General features: G+C 38.4%; 1 protein-coding gene across 2 annotated transcripts in view; it reads right to left on the bottom strand.

The window, feature by feature from the left end:
* Positions 1-4,140: 4,140 nt before the first annotated feature.
* Positions 4,141-16,311, bottom strand: part of FAM193A (family with sequence similarity 193 member A) — a 78,143-nt gene continuing 65,972 nt past the window's right edge. For both annotated transcript variants that reach the window (XM_040065270.2, XM_040065271.2), the window contains exons 18-22: positions 14,943-15,129; positions 13,206-13,436; positions 10,428-11,271; positions 7,454-7,535; positions 4,141-5,004 (exon numbers count right to left, since the gene is read on the bottom strand). In XM_040065270.2, coding sequence (XP_039921204.1) covers positions 4,911-5,004; positions 7,454-7,535; positions 10,428-11,271; positions 13,206-13,436; positions 14,943-15,129 — 1,438 coding nt within the window. In that variant the 3' untranslated portion in view covers positions 4,141-4,910. The remainder of the gene's footprint in view (positions 5,005-7,453; positions 7,536-10,427; positions 11,272-13,205; positions 13,437-14,942; positions 15,130-16,311) is intronic.

Genomic DNA, 16,311 nt, shown 5'->3' with positions numbered 1-16,311 from the left:
AAGACTGCGTATTTCTCATGAAAGAGCAGTGTTAAAGGCTATGGACCTGTGATTCAAGTGTGAAAACCCACTTCAAGCCATTCTAAAATGGGACATTCAAACTAGTAGGTGGTTTTAAAACATCCTTGAGAAGAACCTATCAGAGACGACACAATCAATATAACTCTTTTGTTTTTCAGAGATAGAAATTGACACCATCCATTTAAAAATCCCATTTGTATTTATCCCTTTGAGCAAACCAGTAAAAAACTCAAAAGTAGTTACAGGAAAACATAGGTTTACCTGTCATGTTTTTCAGCATGGGTATATGTAGATCCAGAGTATGTCAATGTGTTTCTTTCACATCTCTAAGCGCTGAGCTAGGAGAGGCCCAGCTCTCCTAAAAGCAGCAGCAAAGCTGAAACTAAACACAGAGACCTGTGAGAAACAGAAATGAGCTCCCCCCACTCTGTCCCAGCACCACCCCCCCCCAAAAAAAAAAAAAAAAAAGGCATTGCTACTTCTTTGCTCACTGGGGAAAACAGAAGAGAAAAACACCTTGCTTTCAATGACAGTTCACTTACATCAGGGGCTTGTAACTGCAGTACAAAATACAATATTTTTATGATTAACAAAATAACAAATGATACCAGCTGACAGACGTGCTGTTGGCCATTAGGAAGGCAGTGAAAATCTGGAAAACTAGAATTCTTCTTAGAAGTCTTTTCTGGTGGGCAGGAAGAAGAAAGGAGAATCACAAATCAACAGTTCTGTGACTTCACTTCAAAGAATTCCCCTATCAAAGGTCTGAGTTTTCCGATTTCCTGGAGGTTTAAATAGAAAGAGCCAAAGACAACAAAGATACTACACACCTAATCTTGCTAAGATGTATGTTATAACATAGCGAGCAGAGATTTTTTTTTTTTTAGAATAGCTTCTGCAATTGCAGGTTGCACACCTTCATTTGTACTGGGAGATGTGTGAAATTGTGAATATTACTGCAAACATTTATTCCGGTAACCATTAAATTTCTAAATTCATAAATTAAATTATGATACAACGTACTAAAATGAAGGCAAGCTAATCTTTCTCTGAAACTGAAGGTAACTTGCTAAGCCTTTCTGAACAGCAGTGAGCACAACAAACACCTACACACTCAAGAGTCACTATATGAATTAATTTTTAACACAGGAGTTTTCTTCTCAGCCTATGGTGAGATCTGTGTTGCCAGCACGCTGAACCTCAGCTACACAGTTTTAGGAACCAATGATGGCACACCAAAAACACGTGCTGAAGATTTTTGAACTCTCAGTTACATTACCTCAGGAAGCAGCAGCAGGGAATGCCAAGCAGAAATAAGACATCCCTGTTTAAGGGTTGTCTTAGAGCATCCAAAGTCAACACTGTTCAAGGTACACATCTTTTGTGCAGTTATGCCCTCTTCCATTATGGAAAAGCCTGATAGCACCACACCCTCAGATTCAGCAGCAGCACTGGTATCAGCAGACAGGCATAAAACAGATAGCCACCAGCCACCTCCAGAACTTGGATTCCATCTTTCATACTCATCAGGTTAAAGTGAGTAAGGAACAGGGGGATAAGCTACAGTACAGCTAGCAAAGCAGGCCACTCTCAAACTTGGAATTATCTCCCCTTTCAACTCTCATGAGAGCTCTTAACTTAGTCATGAGGTATTATTTAAAGAGGTCTCCTCTACTTAAAGTTAGCTTGAAATGTATTTTATCTGAACTACACAATGCCAATGAGGATGATTTATGCTTCCAAGAAGTTGTACCTCAACAGACTTTACAAAGGCACTTGCTTAATTTAGGCATTAAGAAACAAGCTGGTAATTCAGCAAACCCTTAATAAAACCATTTAATGAATGGAGTAACAGTAACTAACTCATTTGCCCAATGCCACAAAGCAGTAGAATTGAAGCCAGTATTTTTCATAGACTCATGGAATCATTTGGGTTGGAAAAGACCTCAGAGATCATCAAGTCCAACCTTGATCCAATCACTGCCACGTTACCACCAAACCACTTCCCAAGTGCCACATCCACGCATTTTCTGAATACTTCCAGGGATGGTAATTCCATCATCTCCTTCACAGCCTGTTCCAATGCCTGACCACCCTCTCTCAGTAAATATTTTCTAGCATTGAACCTAAACCTCCCCTGGCCCAACTTGAGGCCATTACATATTACCATGTCACTGGTTACCTGGAAGAAGAGACAACATCCCTTCAAATCTCCCAGAGTAACTACGCTTATCTTCACTTAATTATGAAATTATTATAAAAAATATGATTTGCCTTTAACCTCTCATCAAGGTGCACAACATCAACTCCATGGAGACTTGTTCTTGGTGCTTTCTCTTTAGAGTGGGAGCATATTAAGTGTACCAATACACCACAATGGAACACATGGCAAATATCTTTGAAGGATATTACAAATACATACATACATTCCTCAAATGCAAAAAGAACAACTTGTGTTGTCTTCATCCAGGATCTCAAAAAAAGAAAAGCAGTCATTTGCATCTGTCACTCTTTAAAATGCTTCGTTAGTAGAAAATAAACCTAACTTTCCTATCCAATTCCTAGTGGAAACAAATGCTATGAGTTTTCTAGTACCATTAAAAATCTCAGTACTTTCAAAGCATTTCAGCTCTAGAGAAGGTATGATCTGCAACCATATTCACCCATGTGACATCAAACAGATTTCCCAACCCAGGTCTCAATTTCTTGAGATCCTTGCCATAGTGATGACATGCACTGCCATCTTGTGTTATGGTTTAGAACTGAAAAAGTCAGAGAAGCTGGGTTTCACATATGCTTCCAGCTTCTGCTCTTTTAACAGCAATTTCTTCCCCAGCACTGTTGCACATGAAGAATCTCTCCAGTAATGTGTTTTTTTAATATATATATATATAAAAAAACCCCCTAAGATCTAACTCAGGTTGCAACAGGCACAAGCCTCCATGATCCCAAGAATAAAGCTCATTCTTTTCCACTAACTGATGCAGGTGTCTTCAAGAGCAGAGTTTTTTAGTTTTGCTGGGACAGCTGGTGCTGAGTGGCATGGATATTACCTTTTAGATTTGAGCTGCTATTCCTCCAGCACAAGCAAACAAATCCATTGACAAAAAAATGTGAATCTAAGATATTAATCCCTTCCTCAACTTTAATCTGAAGAAGAATAGAAGATGTCCCTTTTATGTCCCTGAATTATATTTTGAAAACAGGTATTGTTCTCAAAATCCCCTCTGCAGGAGGAGACTGAGGGTCCATTTACCTACAATGGCTGCATATAAGCTGAACAACTACGTTCTGCACCAGGAGCACACACTGGGATAGGAGCTGCAGAACAGACAAGACGGATGTGAAATTGTAGATATTTCAGTGGTCTGCAGCCAACCCAATCCTGCTACATCTGTGCCTCACAGGGGACATGAAAGCAAACGTCTGTCAAACCCTCCTCCCAAGTCCAAAGCTGAGTGTAATTCAATTGTGTCTTGCAATTCAGTCCCATGCCCAGGGGGTGGATCACAGAAAAATATGTTAACAAGTAGAAGAAAGAAAACTGTGCAATGGTTCTGGGAAAGGACATTAATGGGCTTTGAAGCAGTGTTGTACTTTTAAATATGTGCTGAGCGGAAGATCCGAAGTAAGAAAGCTTCTGTCTTCTGAACTGATTATCAGAGAACTTCTACTAGTACTATCTTTACACAGCTCAAACTCCTAAATCACTCATCTTCTTTCTCACTGGGCATACCATGGAACTGCAAACCCTTACTATATTGTTAACCATTTACCTGACAGCAGCATTGAACCTACCTACCTCACTACTGCACTGATATTAAACTGGATATTTTTGTATTACCTGGTTTCTCACAAATTACCCACTGAAATAGAAACATTACAGTAATTCACAGAAACTTGGTTCCAGCAATCAGGAGACATCTTTCTTGCACTAGCAGATGCTTTTTCCTATCATCTGAGTTGGCAAACAGAATACGTTAAAGTCGAAAAGCCTTCGCTGACCAATTTTGACAAAGCTGAAATTCAGTTTACAAAATTGTTCTGTATGTTTCTTTCTTCCATTTCCCCACCCATGCAGAAAAAAGCAAGACACAAGTCATCTGCCATACTAATGTATTCCATCTTTCAAAAAGAAAGACATGATTTTAATATTACTTAACAATATGTTAAAAAAGTAGCCAGTTAGGCTTCAGTGTTAATACAATTATACACTCTATAACAGATTTGATAGTGTGAGTACTGTTCTTTTTTAAATTTTCTCATTCTGCAAGTATTCTTACACAAGCTGGCTACAAGTCAGGAAGAAAAAAAATCAAAACACAAATAGCGTAACTTGTACACTCTTAAACAGTAGATTGTGAAAGAACTGAGGGAATACTTGTCCCATAAGAGCCTCTTTTTCAAGAAGTCATGTCAGGAGAATTCTGGAGCAGATGAAAGCACAACTGACTAGGTCCATTCCTTTGTCAGGAGTCAGAATGACAAAACATAGCTAGATGCAGAAGTGACAGGAGCCACTGCAGATGATGCAACCTAGTATTTTGGCCTCCACCCAAGCCTAAGCAATTTAAAGTCTCTGAGGCCAAGGCATTCAGAAGGAGATGGAAAAGAGCTATTGTTCCAACTCCAACGGCATACAGCTACAATCAAGTAAGTCTCACTCACAGACTACAAGCACACAAGCTAACAAATTCAGGTAGAAAGTGGCAATTTTTCAGTCCGCAAGAATTATCAGGCCAAAGGGTTCAGTGCAGATCCACACAGCACTGGGGACAAGGCAAGGCAGCACTGGCTCAAGACCAGGTAAGCTCTCAGCACAGCAGGACAGGTAAGTGGAGTTGTCGTTCGTTGATTCCTGCAGGGTTCCCTCCCTGTATTGTGTCATTTCAATGTGCAGCAAAGGTGGTTTTTTTTAAGCTAAAATTGGACCAGTTGATGGAAAGTCTCTGCCTCGTCTGTCTGGCAGAATCCAAGCAGAATCTGAAAAGAAAGAAAGCAATAAAGTGAAACCAATATACTTAAAATCAAACCACATGTATTATCCCTCTTTTGGAGAGAAGCTCTCATTCAGAAAGACTAAACATCTTAACAAAATCATACATAAAAAAAAAATCACTTATCCATCACTCAAATACATCATAAACCAGTTACTTTTAACACCACTGCATTATCAGGATTAAGTGAAGGAGGTAGGCAAAGAATGCTGCACATTCAGCAGCACAGAAGCAAGTTAAATGTCAACTGGAAACAGAAATGGCATTGCTGTATTCATCAAAAGTTTTGAAAGGGTAAGAATGAGTGGTAAATGGTGTGTAAAGCAGCATCACCAATGGCACGGAACACTGCTGCTTCTCTTAATACAGCAACGCTACATTGGAGACAAAGACCATGGGAAAGGAAGTCTCTTTATAATACAGCAGATAAGTAGCTCATGTGCCTTGAAAAAACATCCCTAGAACAAAAATCCTCTTATTTTGTTTTTACTGACCACAGTTTATGGAATAACTCTGGAAAAAGTTGCCACATGCAGGCCTTACAGGGACTGTTAATCTGAGCTGAAGAACTTTCATGAGGTAAGGTGGAGCTTGTTGAGACTAAAGGCTGCATGACTGCATCAAAGCAGTGCAAACCTCTGTCTGGGAGGTTACAGGACCTCTGTAACAACTGAAAGCCAAAAAAGGGGGGGCAGACAGAAGGAGCACAATAAAACAGGTGCAGTGGAAGGTTACAACTGGAATTATTTTGTTCTTTCTGTGCTAAAGTCAGAAGCAGCATGGAATATTAATCATGATGTTAGGGTGTAATTAAAGTATCCATCTATTACACCACTACAAAGCAGGAAGAAAAGATGATTAATGAACTGTGAGTGAAAAATATGACTTCAGCTGGCCTGTGCAGCTCAATTGCCATGCAGGGTTACTAAAACAAGCCATGCTTTTAAGCCTTCCAAGTATTATGCTGGGAATTACCAAATAGCAGAGAACCTAGGCATTAAAGGTGCCTTAATGGCATTAAGTAGCTGAAGGAAGCTGAGAATATTCCATAACAAATGCTTATGCTATATCAACACTGTCAGTATCTAACACATGCCGTATTTCACCTACATTTTGTAAAACCTACACTTTGATTTAAAACAGATACTTTAATTGGCACCACTCAAAAAAAATTAAGACTAGAGACTATGTACATGTGACAATTTCATTGTCTTGCACATTGCAACTCCATACATAATCAGATACAGGTATTTTGTAGCAATCATAAGCAGTAGCTGTACTCAGTTCTTTCTAAGATCCAGACACACGTTACATCCCAGGCATGTAGGCTATGGAAACTATATAAATTTAGAAAATAAATCCATACTGAAAGTCCTTTTTTGTAACAAGTGGCTTGTGAAATACTACTGTTGAGTCCTAAATTATTTAATTGCAGGAAACCGAGTTATGTGTGACACTACAGATTTGGCTACCATAATGAAAGGCTCACTAGACATAGTCATGGGGAACCAGCACAACCAGACACCACTGAAGAACAAACCTGAACAGATTTCAGTATTATGGAAGAACATGTGCTACACTATTTAAATATGAGCTGTCTCCTCATATTTGAGGAACTTAGAGGTAACTAATATCACAGAACATTCTGAGTTGGAAGGGATCCACAAGGATCATCGAGTCCAACTCTCAATATGATGCACAAATCCCAGAATCAACCAAAAAGTACAGAAGAAAAAACTTTCACAAGCACAGGTTTGTGCTGTTCTTTTACTGTCACTGTACATTCACACTCAGATGAATGAGGCTTTGAGCAACTTGTTCTGGTGGAAGGTGTCCCTGCCCATGGCAGGGGGGTTGGGATGAGATAGTCTTTAATGTTCCTTCCAGTGCAAACCATTCTATGATTCTAGGATAAGCATCTCCTGTTACAGGCACAAGACACTATCCCACAGTTATACATCTCTACTTCATGTACAGTATAAAATTCCCAACTAACAGCTTCTGCAAACAAGGAAGAAAAAAATGAACAAACCTTTCTGAAGTACCTGTTTGGAAACTTAGTAATTTTTTTTTTAAACACTAATCAGTATTTGGCTAATAAAGGAAATATTCACACAAACTTTGCTTATAAATAATGGTAATTTAGAAGATTCTGAAGGCCTTGATGAGAACTTGGGAGTCACATAAATAATTCCAGCACTCACTTCTGAATTTGTTCTATTCAGCTATGAGCTGTGCCTACAGAGCACAGCTTTGGTGATTGTTACAGTGTTCAGAATGCCAGCTGTAACAGGATTTGAGGTGTTACAACACAGGCTTTTCTGCCAGGAGTTAATAACTAACTTATGACTTGGTGTGGTGTTGTTTTTGCTTGTTTTACAACCATGACATATGGGAAGAAGCAACAACAGCTTTATGCACAGAGATTACTTTACCTTTTAAAATACTCCACTTCTCGCTCTGTTTCATCCATTTCCACACTGTCTAGATCAATGTCTTTGGGTAGAAACACATCATCTACAAAGGAAAAATGATGACACTGTTAGATTCCACAAGGAAGGGGGAAGAAGAGAGAAAGAAAGATGCATTAAAGATGTCTTTGGAGAACTGACTAAACCTCATAGACTATTCATTATTTATATTTATGCTGAATTAATACACACTTATAATTAAAAAGACACTTCTTAAAACCCCTGTACTAGTATCTCTGCAGTGACTTGAAGGAGTTACACTGGTAAAGAAGAGATGATTTGACAGTAAATGTACTGATTGCAAAGGCTGCAAAAGATACCATAAACCTGGAATACACATAAGAGTAACCAAATCATACACAGGGCTTGATGAATCAGATAGCTGAAATTATTGGTCTTACTACTAAAAACGTAGCCCTAGAAACATTTTTAGAACAGTATTTATAAAGAAAAATGCTTTGAAACTTCTGGGTTGTAGAGTTGCTGTACTCCCTCTGGGACATGATGATCAGGCTATGTCTGCAAGAGTTTAAGTCACACTAGCAACCACTAGAATTTATTAAAATAATAAAAACCAACAAACCAAACCCAAATATTTAACACATTAATGTATGACTTGAATTGTATGGCCTCAGCTATAGCAAAGAAGTCACCACAGTGCCTGTTATATATTAGTTATATACTGTACTAACTCAGCATATGGCTCTCTTTTGGACTTTAAAAAGAAATGCATCAGAAACCACACATTTTTGCAGAAACCAATTTGAACATTGTCCTCTTGAAGTTACTTTCTTGCTGCTTATACACTCCAGTCTCATTTCTGAAGCAGCTTTACAATACATTCCAAAAAAAGGGTGAGACAAAGAAAGGAACCAAAACCACCAAGTAAACACCTGGGCTACAGAATCCTTGAGACTATGAGAATAGGCAACTCACGGTAAAGACACTCATGGTAGCTTCAAAAGTTGCATGTATTTGCTATTCAGCTTACTTCTGAGGAAGCAGAAAGCCCTACAAACACAGGGCTTCCCTAACACTTCTAGATTTCTTCAGTCTTTTTATAACAAGGAGTAAAAATACTCTGTCAGAAGAAATTTCTTTAAGAAACAGATCTCACCAAAAGCAGTAACATTCACTGCTTTAACACTTCATTTGAAAACTCAGTTAAAACCCTCTAGCTTTGTTTCCCTCTTTTCATGTTCTCTCAATTACCCTAATTCTAAACTTGGTTTTTTTCTCAGTTCAATTTTTGTGTCTTTGCTAATTTGGTACAATAACCCCTTATCTCAAAAACAAAACCAAAAACACCTACATAAAAAATCATATATTACAGTATCTTTCTTGTAGCTCTTAAGTCAGAACTACTTAAAATCCAGTCCCAAGTCTACTGAGAACAGCACATTTTTTTCTTGACAATTTCAGAAACATGGCCCTGTTATTTTTTCACATTTAAACATTAACTTCTGGAAATTTTAAGTACTCTTGACTTAAGCAGGAGAAAAAAAGGGTGCAGGAAGGTACCCGCATCCTCCTACACTAAACACCCTCTCCCATATTTTTCCTTCAAATGTCTCCAGTGTTCTCTTTCTGCTCCCAGTTCTGGAGTTGCTCCTATCACTGGAGTACACTCTTCTTGGTAAATTAAAAGAGCCAAAACCCAAACACGCCACAACAGAATATGCACAAGAACTAAGAGAAAACGGTTCCATACTGTATTGCTGCCCAAATTACATGGAATGGAAACATTAGGCATCAGATTTAAAAACAAAGATAGTGGGCTGACCCAATCCAAACCATGAAATCACTAAAAAACTCCTAGCACTTCCTGCAACCAAGAATTAGCTTTCCACTTTTGTAACAAAGCTTAACAAACATAAGGATTCTGAAACACTGGCAGAGACTGCCCAGGCACGAAGGTCTCCTGTGTTGCTGTGCTTACCAGTCAGAACAGCAGTGACAACTGGAGTACATTGAATTTACGCAACATTAGCGCTCAGCTAGCAGGTGAACCCTGGGGAATGACCGGGTGCTCCAAGCAGACATATCCATCCCACAAAACTGCCATCCCAACTGGAAGTCCCAGTAGGGACCAAGGATGTGCAGGGACAAAGAGGTACCTGAGAACAGCAGTTTGACTATTGTGCTGACAAAGCAAATGGGCCAGAACTGTGTGTGCTTCTCAGCTATGGTATTAGATGTTGGATGTGTTCAGGCAAACAAAAACAAATTGGAAATAAAATTATTGAAATGCAACTTGCTCGACTTAATCTTGTATGGTTTTATTATTTCTGAGAAATAAAAAAATCTGTTTACTAGAATGAGCTAATATGGAGAACACACTCAGCTTTACCAACTAATTAACGTCCCACTATAACTTGTCACTCTGGCAAATAAAAAACAGTAAATTAGTTTCTGAATTGATTTACTTACCTGTTGATATAATTAATACAAGAAAGGAATTATTTCCACTGAAAAAACCTGCATATTTATGCATGAATGACCATTCTTTGACTGCAGAATCCCCTTATTTCCCTTGCCTAAAGAGTAAGACCAACTTCATGCTATGCTCTTAATTCTGTATGAGAAACAATTTTGCTTTTAAAGAAATTCAAAATAGATTTCAACATACTATTGAATTAATATATTTATTTTAAGTAAGAAAAAAAAGCCGGTCTCCTGGAAAGCCTGACAAAACTCCCTACAAAACCTAGAGCATACATTTATTCATTTGTTTTTGAAAGCATTCTACACTTCTTAAACTAAAACAGTATTCATCTCCTAATTGTAATTCCGATGACTTGAGTTTTTCTGACACCAGTTTTTCAGTTTCTCTGACTTATATTGGCAGGAATGCCTGAAGATAAATATGTCAGACTTCTGGAATTAAATGGCAAGAACAGAAAATAATCCGAGTTCCTCAACTTTCTTACACACTTACCAATGGAATTGTTGACTTTGTCCCCTTTTTTCTTCTTGTTTTTCTTGTTCTTGCCTTTTGGTTGAGGAGAATCTGCAAGTATTAGCTTATTATTCTGCTGCTGTTCATTTGGTGACGGAGATTCACTTGTTACGGGTGCTTTCTCTTCCTTTACATGGTTCAACTGTTTTTTGTTGTTATTGTTTAATTTCTTCTCATCTTTTTTAGGTTCTGCAAGTGGTGGGAGCTCTGCTGCTTTTGCTTTGGATTCTATTTGGTTTCTGGTTTTAGTCTGAATCTCAGCTGCTTTGGGGATTTCAACGGACTTTTTCACTTGTTCAACACACTGTTTGTTCATCTGTTTTAGTTTCTGTTTGCTGTTTCCTTCTTTATGTTGATGCATAATATCAAGCAGAAAAGAGAGGGGTTCATGCTGCTTTACACTGCCCTCTTTCTGATAAAGCAGCTTCGAGTCTCTAGTGTTTACAGGATTGGACAGTTCACAGCTCGTCTCTAGAACTGGCCTCTGTTCTGTGTGATTCACATGTCTTGACAGTGAACCAGCTGAGGTTTCTATCTTTTCTGATTGCTCAAGGGTACCATTCTGAATGTCCTCAGGTGAGTTTGGGACAGGTTCCTTCACTGCCTGGCAGTTCCTAGTGAGCAGGTCTGCCTTCGGACAGTCCTTACTTGTTCGCTCTTTCTTCTTTTTCTTTACAGCCCGCAGCTGCTGAAGCTCTTGGAGCCGTTGTAATTCCTGTTTCAGTCTCTCCTCTTCTTCTTCCTCACGCCGCCTCTGCTCCTCAAGCAACTGGTGATGCTCCCTCTCTCTGGCTTCAGCTTCAAGTCGAGCTTTTTCTTCAAGCTGCAAAGCAACAATAGTTTTATTGAAAGTGACAAATGTTTTGGAAATGAAGAAATGAAGAGTTTTAGGGATTATTACTACTTTTCTTTATGAACACTCTAAATCCTAGGATGTGAACACATGAACATACTTTAATCTGCAAGTCTGCAGAGCAAACAAATAAGTGCACAAAGGCTGCCCTTTTAAATACATTACAATCCTTTCTCTATTCACATTTTCTATATTTCTGTAACTCATTTGACTATTGTTAACACCAACTGTTGACCTTCCCTACTGCTAAGCCTAAATTCATGTCAAAGCTCTCTATAGCCACAAAGCATGCAGCTTTCTTCTCAAAGACTGCATGTATTTCTAAGGTAACTCCAGTTTGCATCAGGTCATTTACCTGTTCTCTTGTTATGGTAGCAGAGTTGCTCTGTTACAGAGATCAGGTATGTTAGGAAGAAAAATCATTAAAAACATTCTGCGCCGAAACACTAAGTAAGTAATAGTTACATTAGAAGTTGTCAAAAATTCTAAGGATGGTAGTTTTCCATTGTCAGCCATCAGTTCATTAATCAGAACAAAAATATAAGGGATTTTGCAGCCTTTAATGCCAATGCCTAAAACTTTGCTGTGCAGTATTCATCTTGCATCATTAGCAAAATGAAACAAAGCCATGCAACGAGAACAACCATGACTGTTTATTGTCTTGCACATTTAGAGGCACATGTATGGCATTACTTTTTCAGTTACAGAAGTCATTCAAAAAATGAGAATGACTCTTTCAGTTACAGAAGTCATTCAAAAAATGAGAATGACTCATGAGAATGACCCCATGAAATTTTTCCACTTCTTACGCTCAAACTGCACTGTAAGAGCAAAGTGAATTCTGCATTGCAAATTTTACAAATTTAAATTTATTTGTAAATAATCCACCAAACCCTCAAGATGCTGAATAGTGCTAGAATATGAACATAAAGAACTTAACTTGTGAACATCAGGTCTTCCAAACCCATGGAAGCATTTAAAGAATTCAGAAGCAGCGCCAGAAGAAAATCCAGGAACGAGAAAATATTTACAGTGTGGTCACATAACAGGCTTACCAGAAATCAAAAACATTCAGCCACCAATCACATTGTGCCTTGAACTTTATACTTAGGGCTGATAACTTGAATTGTTCTAAGAAAAGGTTTCCTGCCTGTTCCAGCTTAAAAGAAAAGGGTATTTCCTCTGCTATTCCTCTTTCGTATTTCCTCTATATTATCCTCAGCAAATACTGCTTCCAAAAAAATAATTTCACTGTTACACATTGGAGTTTTTTAGAAATCTTTTTTGCCAATTTTTATCTGAAAGCAACCTGTAATTTTTTTCTTCTCTGCCCCCTCTCTGCAGCTTGCCACTCCAGCTCGGGATAACCCTTTGTGTCATCACGTGGCACAGCACATAACCTCTGTCAATCAGGACAGCAAGGTCTTCAGTGCAATTATTCTAAAAATACCAAATCGCAACTCTTCCTCTCTCATAAAAGCACTGACTCATGTTTCCTGGCTTCCCACAGAGTTACTTTATCAAAATCATTATCCCAGGACAGGAACACTGACTTTCTAACTTCCCCTGCTTTTAAACACCAACACTACAAACCAATAAAATTTGTAACATTTCTAATACTCAGAAATAACCTTCTGAAGTGTGAGAAATTCCAGTATAAAGCTGACTTGCACCAAAACACATGACAACGGCATTCTGATGAATCCTCCCAGTCTAGTATGTAACTCCTCAGGTAGCATCAGAACAAGTAAGCCAGTTGTGTAAAAATAAACTGGCAATGCACCACAAACAACAGAGAAAAACAATTACAGCATTAGGATAAATCAGTATACAGTGGCATACTTAAGGGGAATGCAGAGATTCAAAAATGTGAGGTCTAGAATAAACATACTTTTATGTCTTACCTTTCTTTGCTTATGCCTGGCTCGCTTGGCTGCACGAGAACTGCTTACGGGTTTGGTTTCAGAGCTGTTTATAAATTGCAGCAAGTCTTCCACCTTTCGATGGTCAACAACACTTTCCCTTTCAGAGATCTGATCCGGTTTCTTCGGCTGTTCCTCTTTCCTTTTCGTTAAACGTAAACGAAGCTTTTCTCGCATCTCTGCATAATTTCTACTGGTTGGTGCAGCTGGAGGCTGAAGGACATGACAAAAAATGAGTGACTATATGGAAAAATTTCACTGACTTAATGCTTTTGAAATTTCAAAATACTCTCCTTTCAAATAACACACGAGGCCCAAACCTGACTATCAAACTCATTATTTGTATGTGAGCCTAAAGTGTATTTAACAGGCAACAGATCTGCCAGACTTGGTGCTAGCTTCTGAACTACATTTTCCAACTAAAAAAACAGCTGATCTTGAGGAGGACGGCAAGAGGGAGAAGAAAAAGAAATAACCTCTAAAAGCAAGAAAAAAAATATTGTGACTTTTATTTCCATATTCTCTTGTGATTGGTATGCTGTACCTGAAAATTTCAGAGGAGCAGACGTTTGCTCTGTTTTTATTACCCATGAAGTCTGTTTGAGAGGTTGGGCTACAAAGGCCTTTGGGCTGTACCTGTGAAGGGCTGACTACCCTGCACAGAAGCCTGCCAACACACCCTCCAGCAGAGTCCCATCAATAACTTAACACTGCTGCAAGTGGAATCCTTGCATCATGTTCCACATCTGTATTCCCAACTGCTGCTCCTGCCTCTCAACTCCTCACTGCTCCTCCCCTCCTGATGCCTTACCCTCTCTGCTGCTCCTGTACCTGGTGCCCATCTGTTTGCAGATGGGCTGGTTTAACTTGCTAAACCAGCAAAACAAAGCCTATTAATTTAAAAATCCTGTCAAGTGCTGCCACTTCAGCAAAATTAATAACTTACTATGCAGTCAGGTAACTATCAAACACAAATCAAGCATGCACATGGTGGGAACATGCAAAGAGAAGTGGGATTCCCTTCCTGGCCCCTTTGAGCCACAGGGCAGGGGCTTTTAAATCACTAGGAAACTGACCTGATCAAATACATAGCACATAAACTGAGTTTTTACTTCAAATAGGAAAAATGCCAGTGACTCAGACTGGACCAGTTTGATTACAAAAACAGGCCATATATAATATTTACAAGTTAAGAAAAAATTAATGTGCTATATTTTAGCTAAGAACCTAGCGTTTTTTCTGGGGTTTTTTTCTCATTTTTAAAAATCGTATTAAAGTGAATACTTTGAGGATTGCTATTTTTACAGATGGCAGACTAGCTCATAAATTGCCATAAAGATTTAAACTAATACCCTATATAAAGCATACTTTTACCCAACCTCATCATATTAATTGTAACTACAGCACTACAGAGGAGTGAATGAATTTTGTAAAGTTATTTCAATGGCTCAATGCCCCTGCTTGCAGTTTCAGTCAAACACGGCATTTATTATCCAAGTCAGTTGCTTCCTAAATCTTCTAGTCATTTTTATTGCTCTTAAATGCTTTGAACTGGAAAGGTTTATTTCAAAGAGGAAAATTACTTTTTAACTCTTTTTACGACTTCTTGAGTGAGTTCCAATGCCACCCCCGAAGACGCAGGCTGATAAATCACATGCAACCGATGATGAGTAAGTGACAAAAAAGCAAACAAAAGCAATTTAAAGTACAGAAACTTACTCCTCCATGGCCGAAGAACTCACAGTAACAGCAGTCACAGTATTTTCCTTCCTTCTGATTTGTGGAAGTTGAGGTACTGGAGCTATGCTCTGAACAGCTGTCTTCATCCTGGCTCTCCTCTCCATCATACTGCTGATGGTCATACGTGTTATTGTTCTCACAGCGATGGCCCTCACAATCAGGATCACTATGTTAAATTAAAAAAAAAGCTTATAAAACCCTAATGACAACAAATAAGGTATATAATGTTGTTATTTTTTATATATATATATATATTTTAATATATTACATGTTCCTGCCTTTACCAGGAACAATGGTTCTCAAACTGGGATATCAGCCACCAGTGATGCATCAAATCCTAAAGCCTTCATCAACTAGCTTGGAAATGGATTAATTCAAAACCAAGCAGAAGGATAAAATGATACACAGAAGGGTGATCTATAAAAACCAAATTTAGTGACTCCCTGAACAAGCAGCCTAAAGAGTTTTGGAACTGTTTTTCTTGGCTTTAAACAGGTGAAGTTTTTTAGAAGTAGTGACCCTAGCTTTTTAAAATTGAATAGTTTTGAAACTGCTGCCCATCTCACCACTTGTGGCATCAACAGGGTTTCAAATGCAGTTGCAAATCTCCTGGTTTTAGATAGATGTTCGAGCTCCTGACTTAAATCAAAATTCCAAGATCAGCTAAAACCTAAAAGGTCCCATTACTCTGTCTGCACCTTGATTTTGTAGGGGAAATACTAGCACATCTCTTCAATAAGCAGGTACATGGCAGTTGGTTCCCTCAGAGCTCTGTGTAACTGGGCACATATTTCTACTGCCCAGGTCCTCTAAAACTGAAGTGTTTTTCTTCAGAAAAAAGTCGTATGAAAAAAAATCCCCTTTCTTGTCTATCATTAGTATTTCCTTGTTCTTATGTAAGAAAGGTGAAAACAGGGCATAGTCTGCCTTATCTACAGAATATGTATAAATCTTTCTAGCCTCACTCCTCCTCCCCAGAATACAATCACTGCTCCTGGTCTCTCCCAGTTCATTTTCTTTTTTTTTTAACAAATGAAAAATATCATGTTAGCACCTGGAAACAATGATAAAAAATGGATTTCTACTGCAACCATATTCAATTATCTCCCTGCACCAGGTAAGAAAAATTCTTTACAAAATTGCAATAATTTCTCAAGTATGAAAGAAGAGTTACTTATCTTGAGATCTCATCAATAAAACCAGTTAATACCAGAAATAACGATATTTTAGAAGCATTTACCAAACTCTGCCTAAATCTCACATCTTCCGAAAATTTACAGCAGCCAGGAGACTACATTCATAGCATCCATGATCACAGCCCTAAAGGTCACAGAGAGCTTAGAGCAAT

Source organism: Hirundo rustica, chromosome 5 (assembly GCF_015227805.2).
Source record: "Hirundo rustica isolate bHirRus1 chromosome 5, bHirRus1.pri.v3, whole genome shotgun sequence".
Lineage (NCBI taxonomy): Eukaryota > Metazoa > Chordata > Aves > Passeriformes > Hirundinidae > Hirundo > Hirundo rustica.
This window is presented reverse-complemented; position numbering and strand designations above follow the sequence as displayed.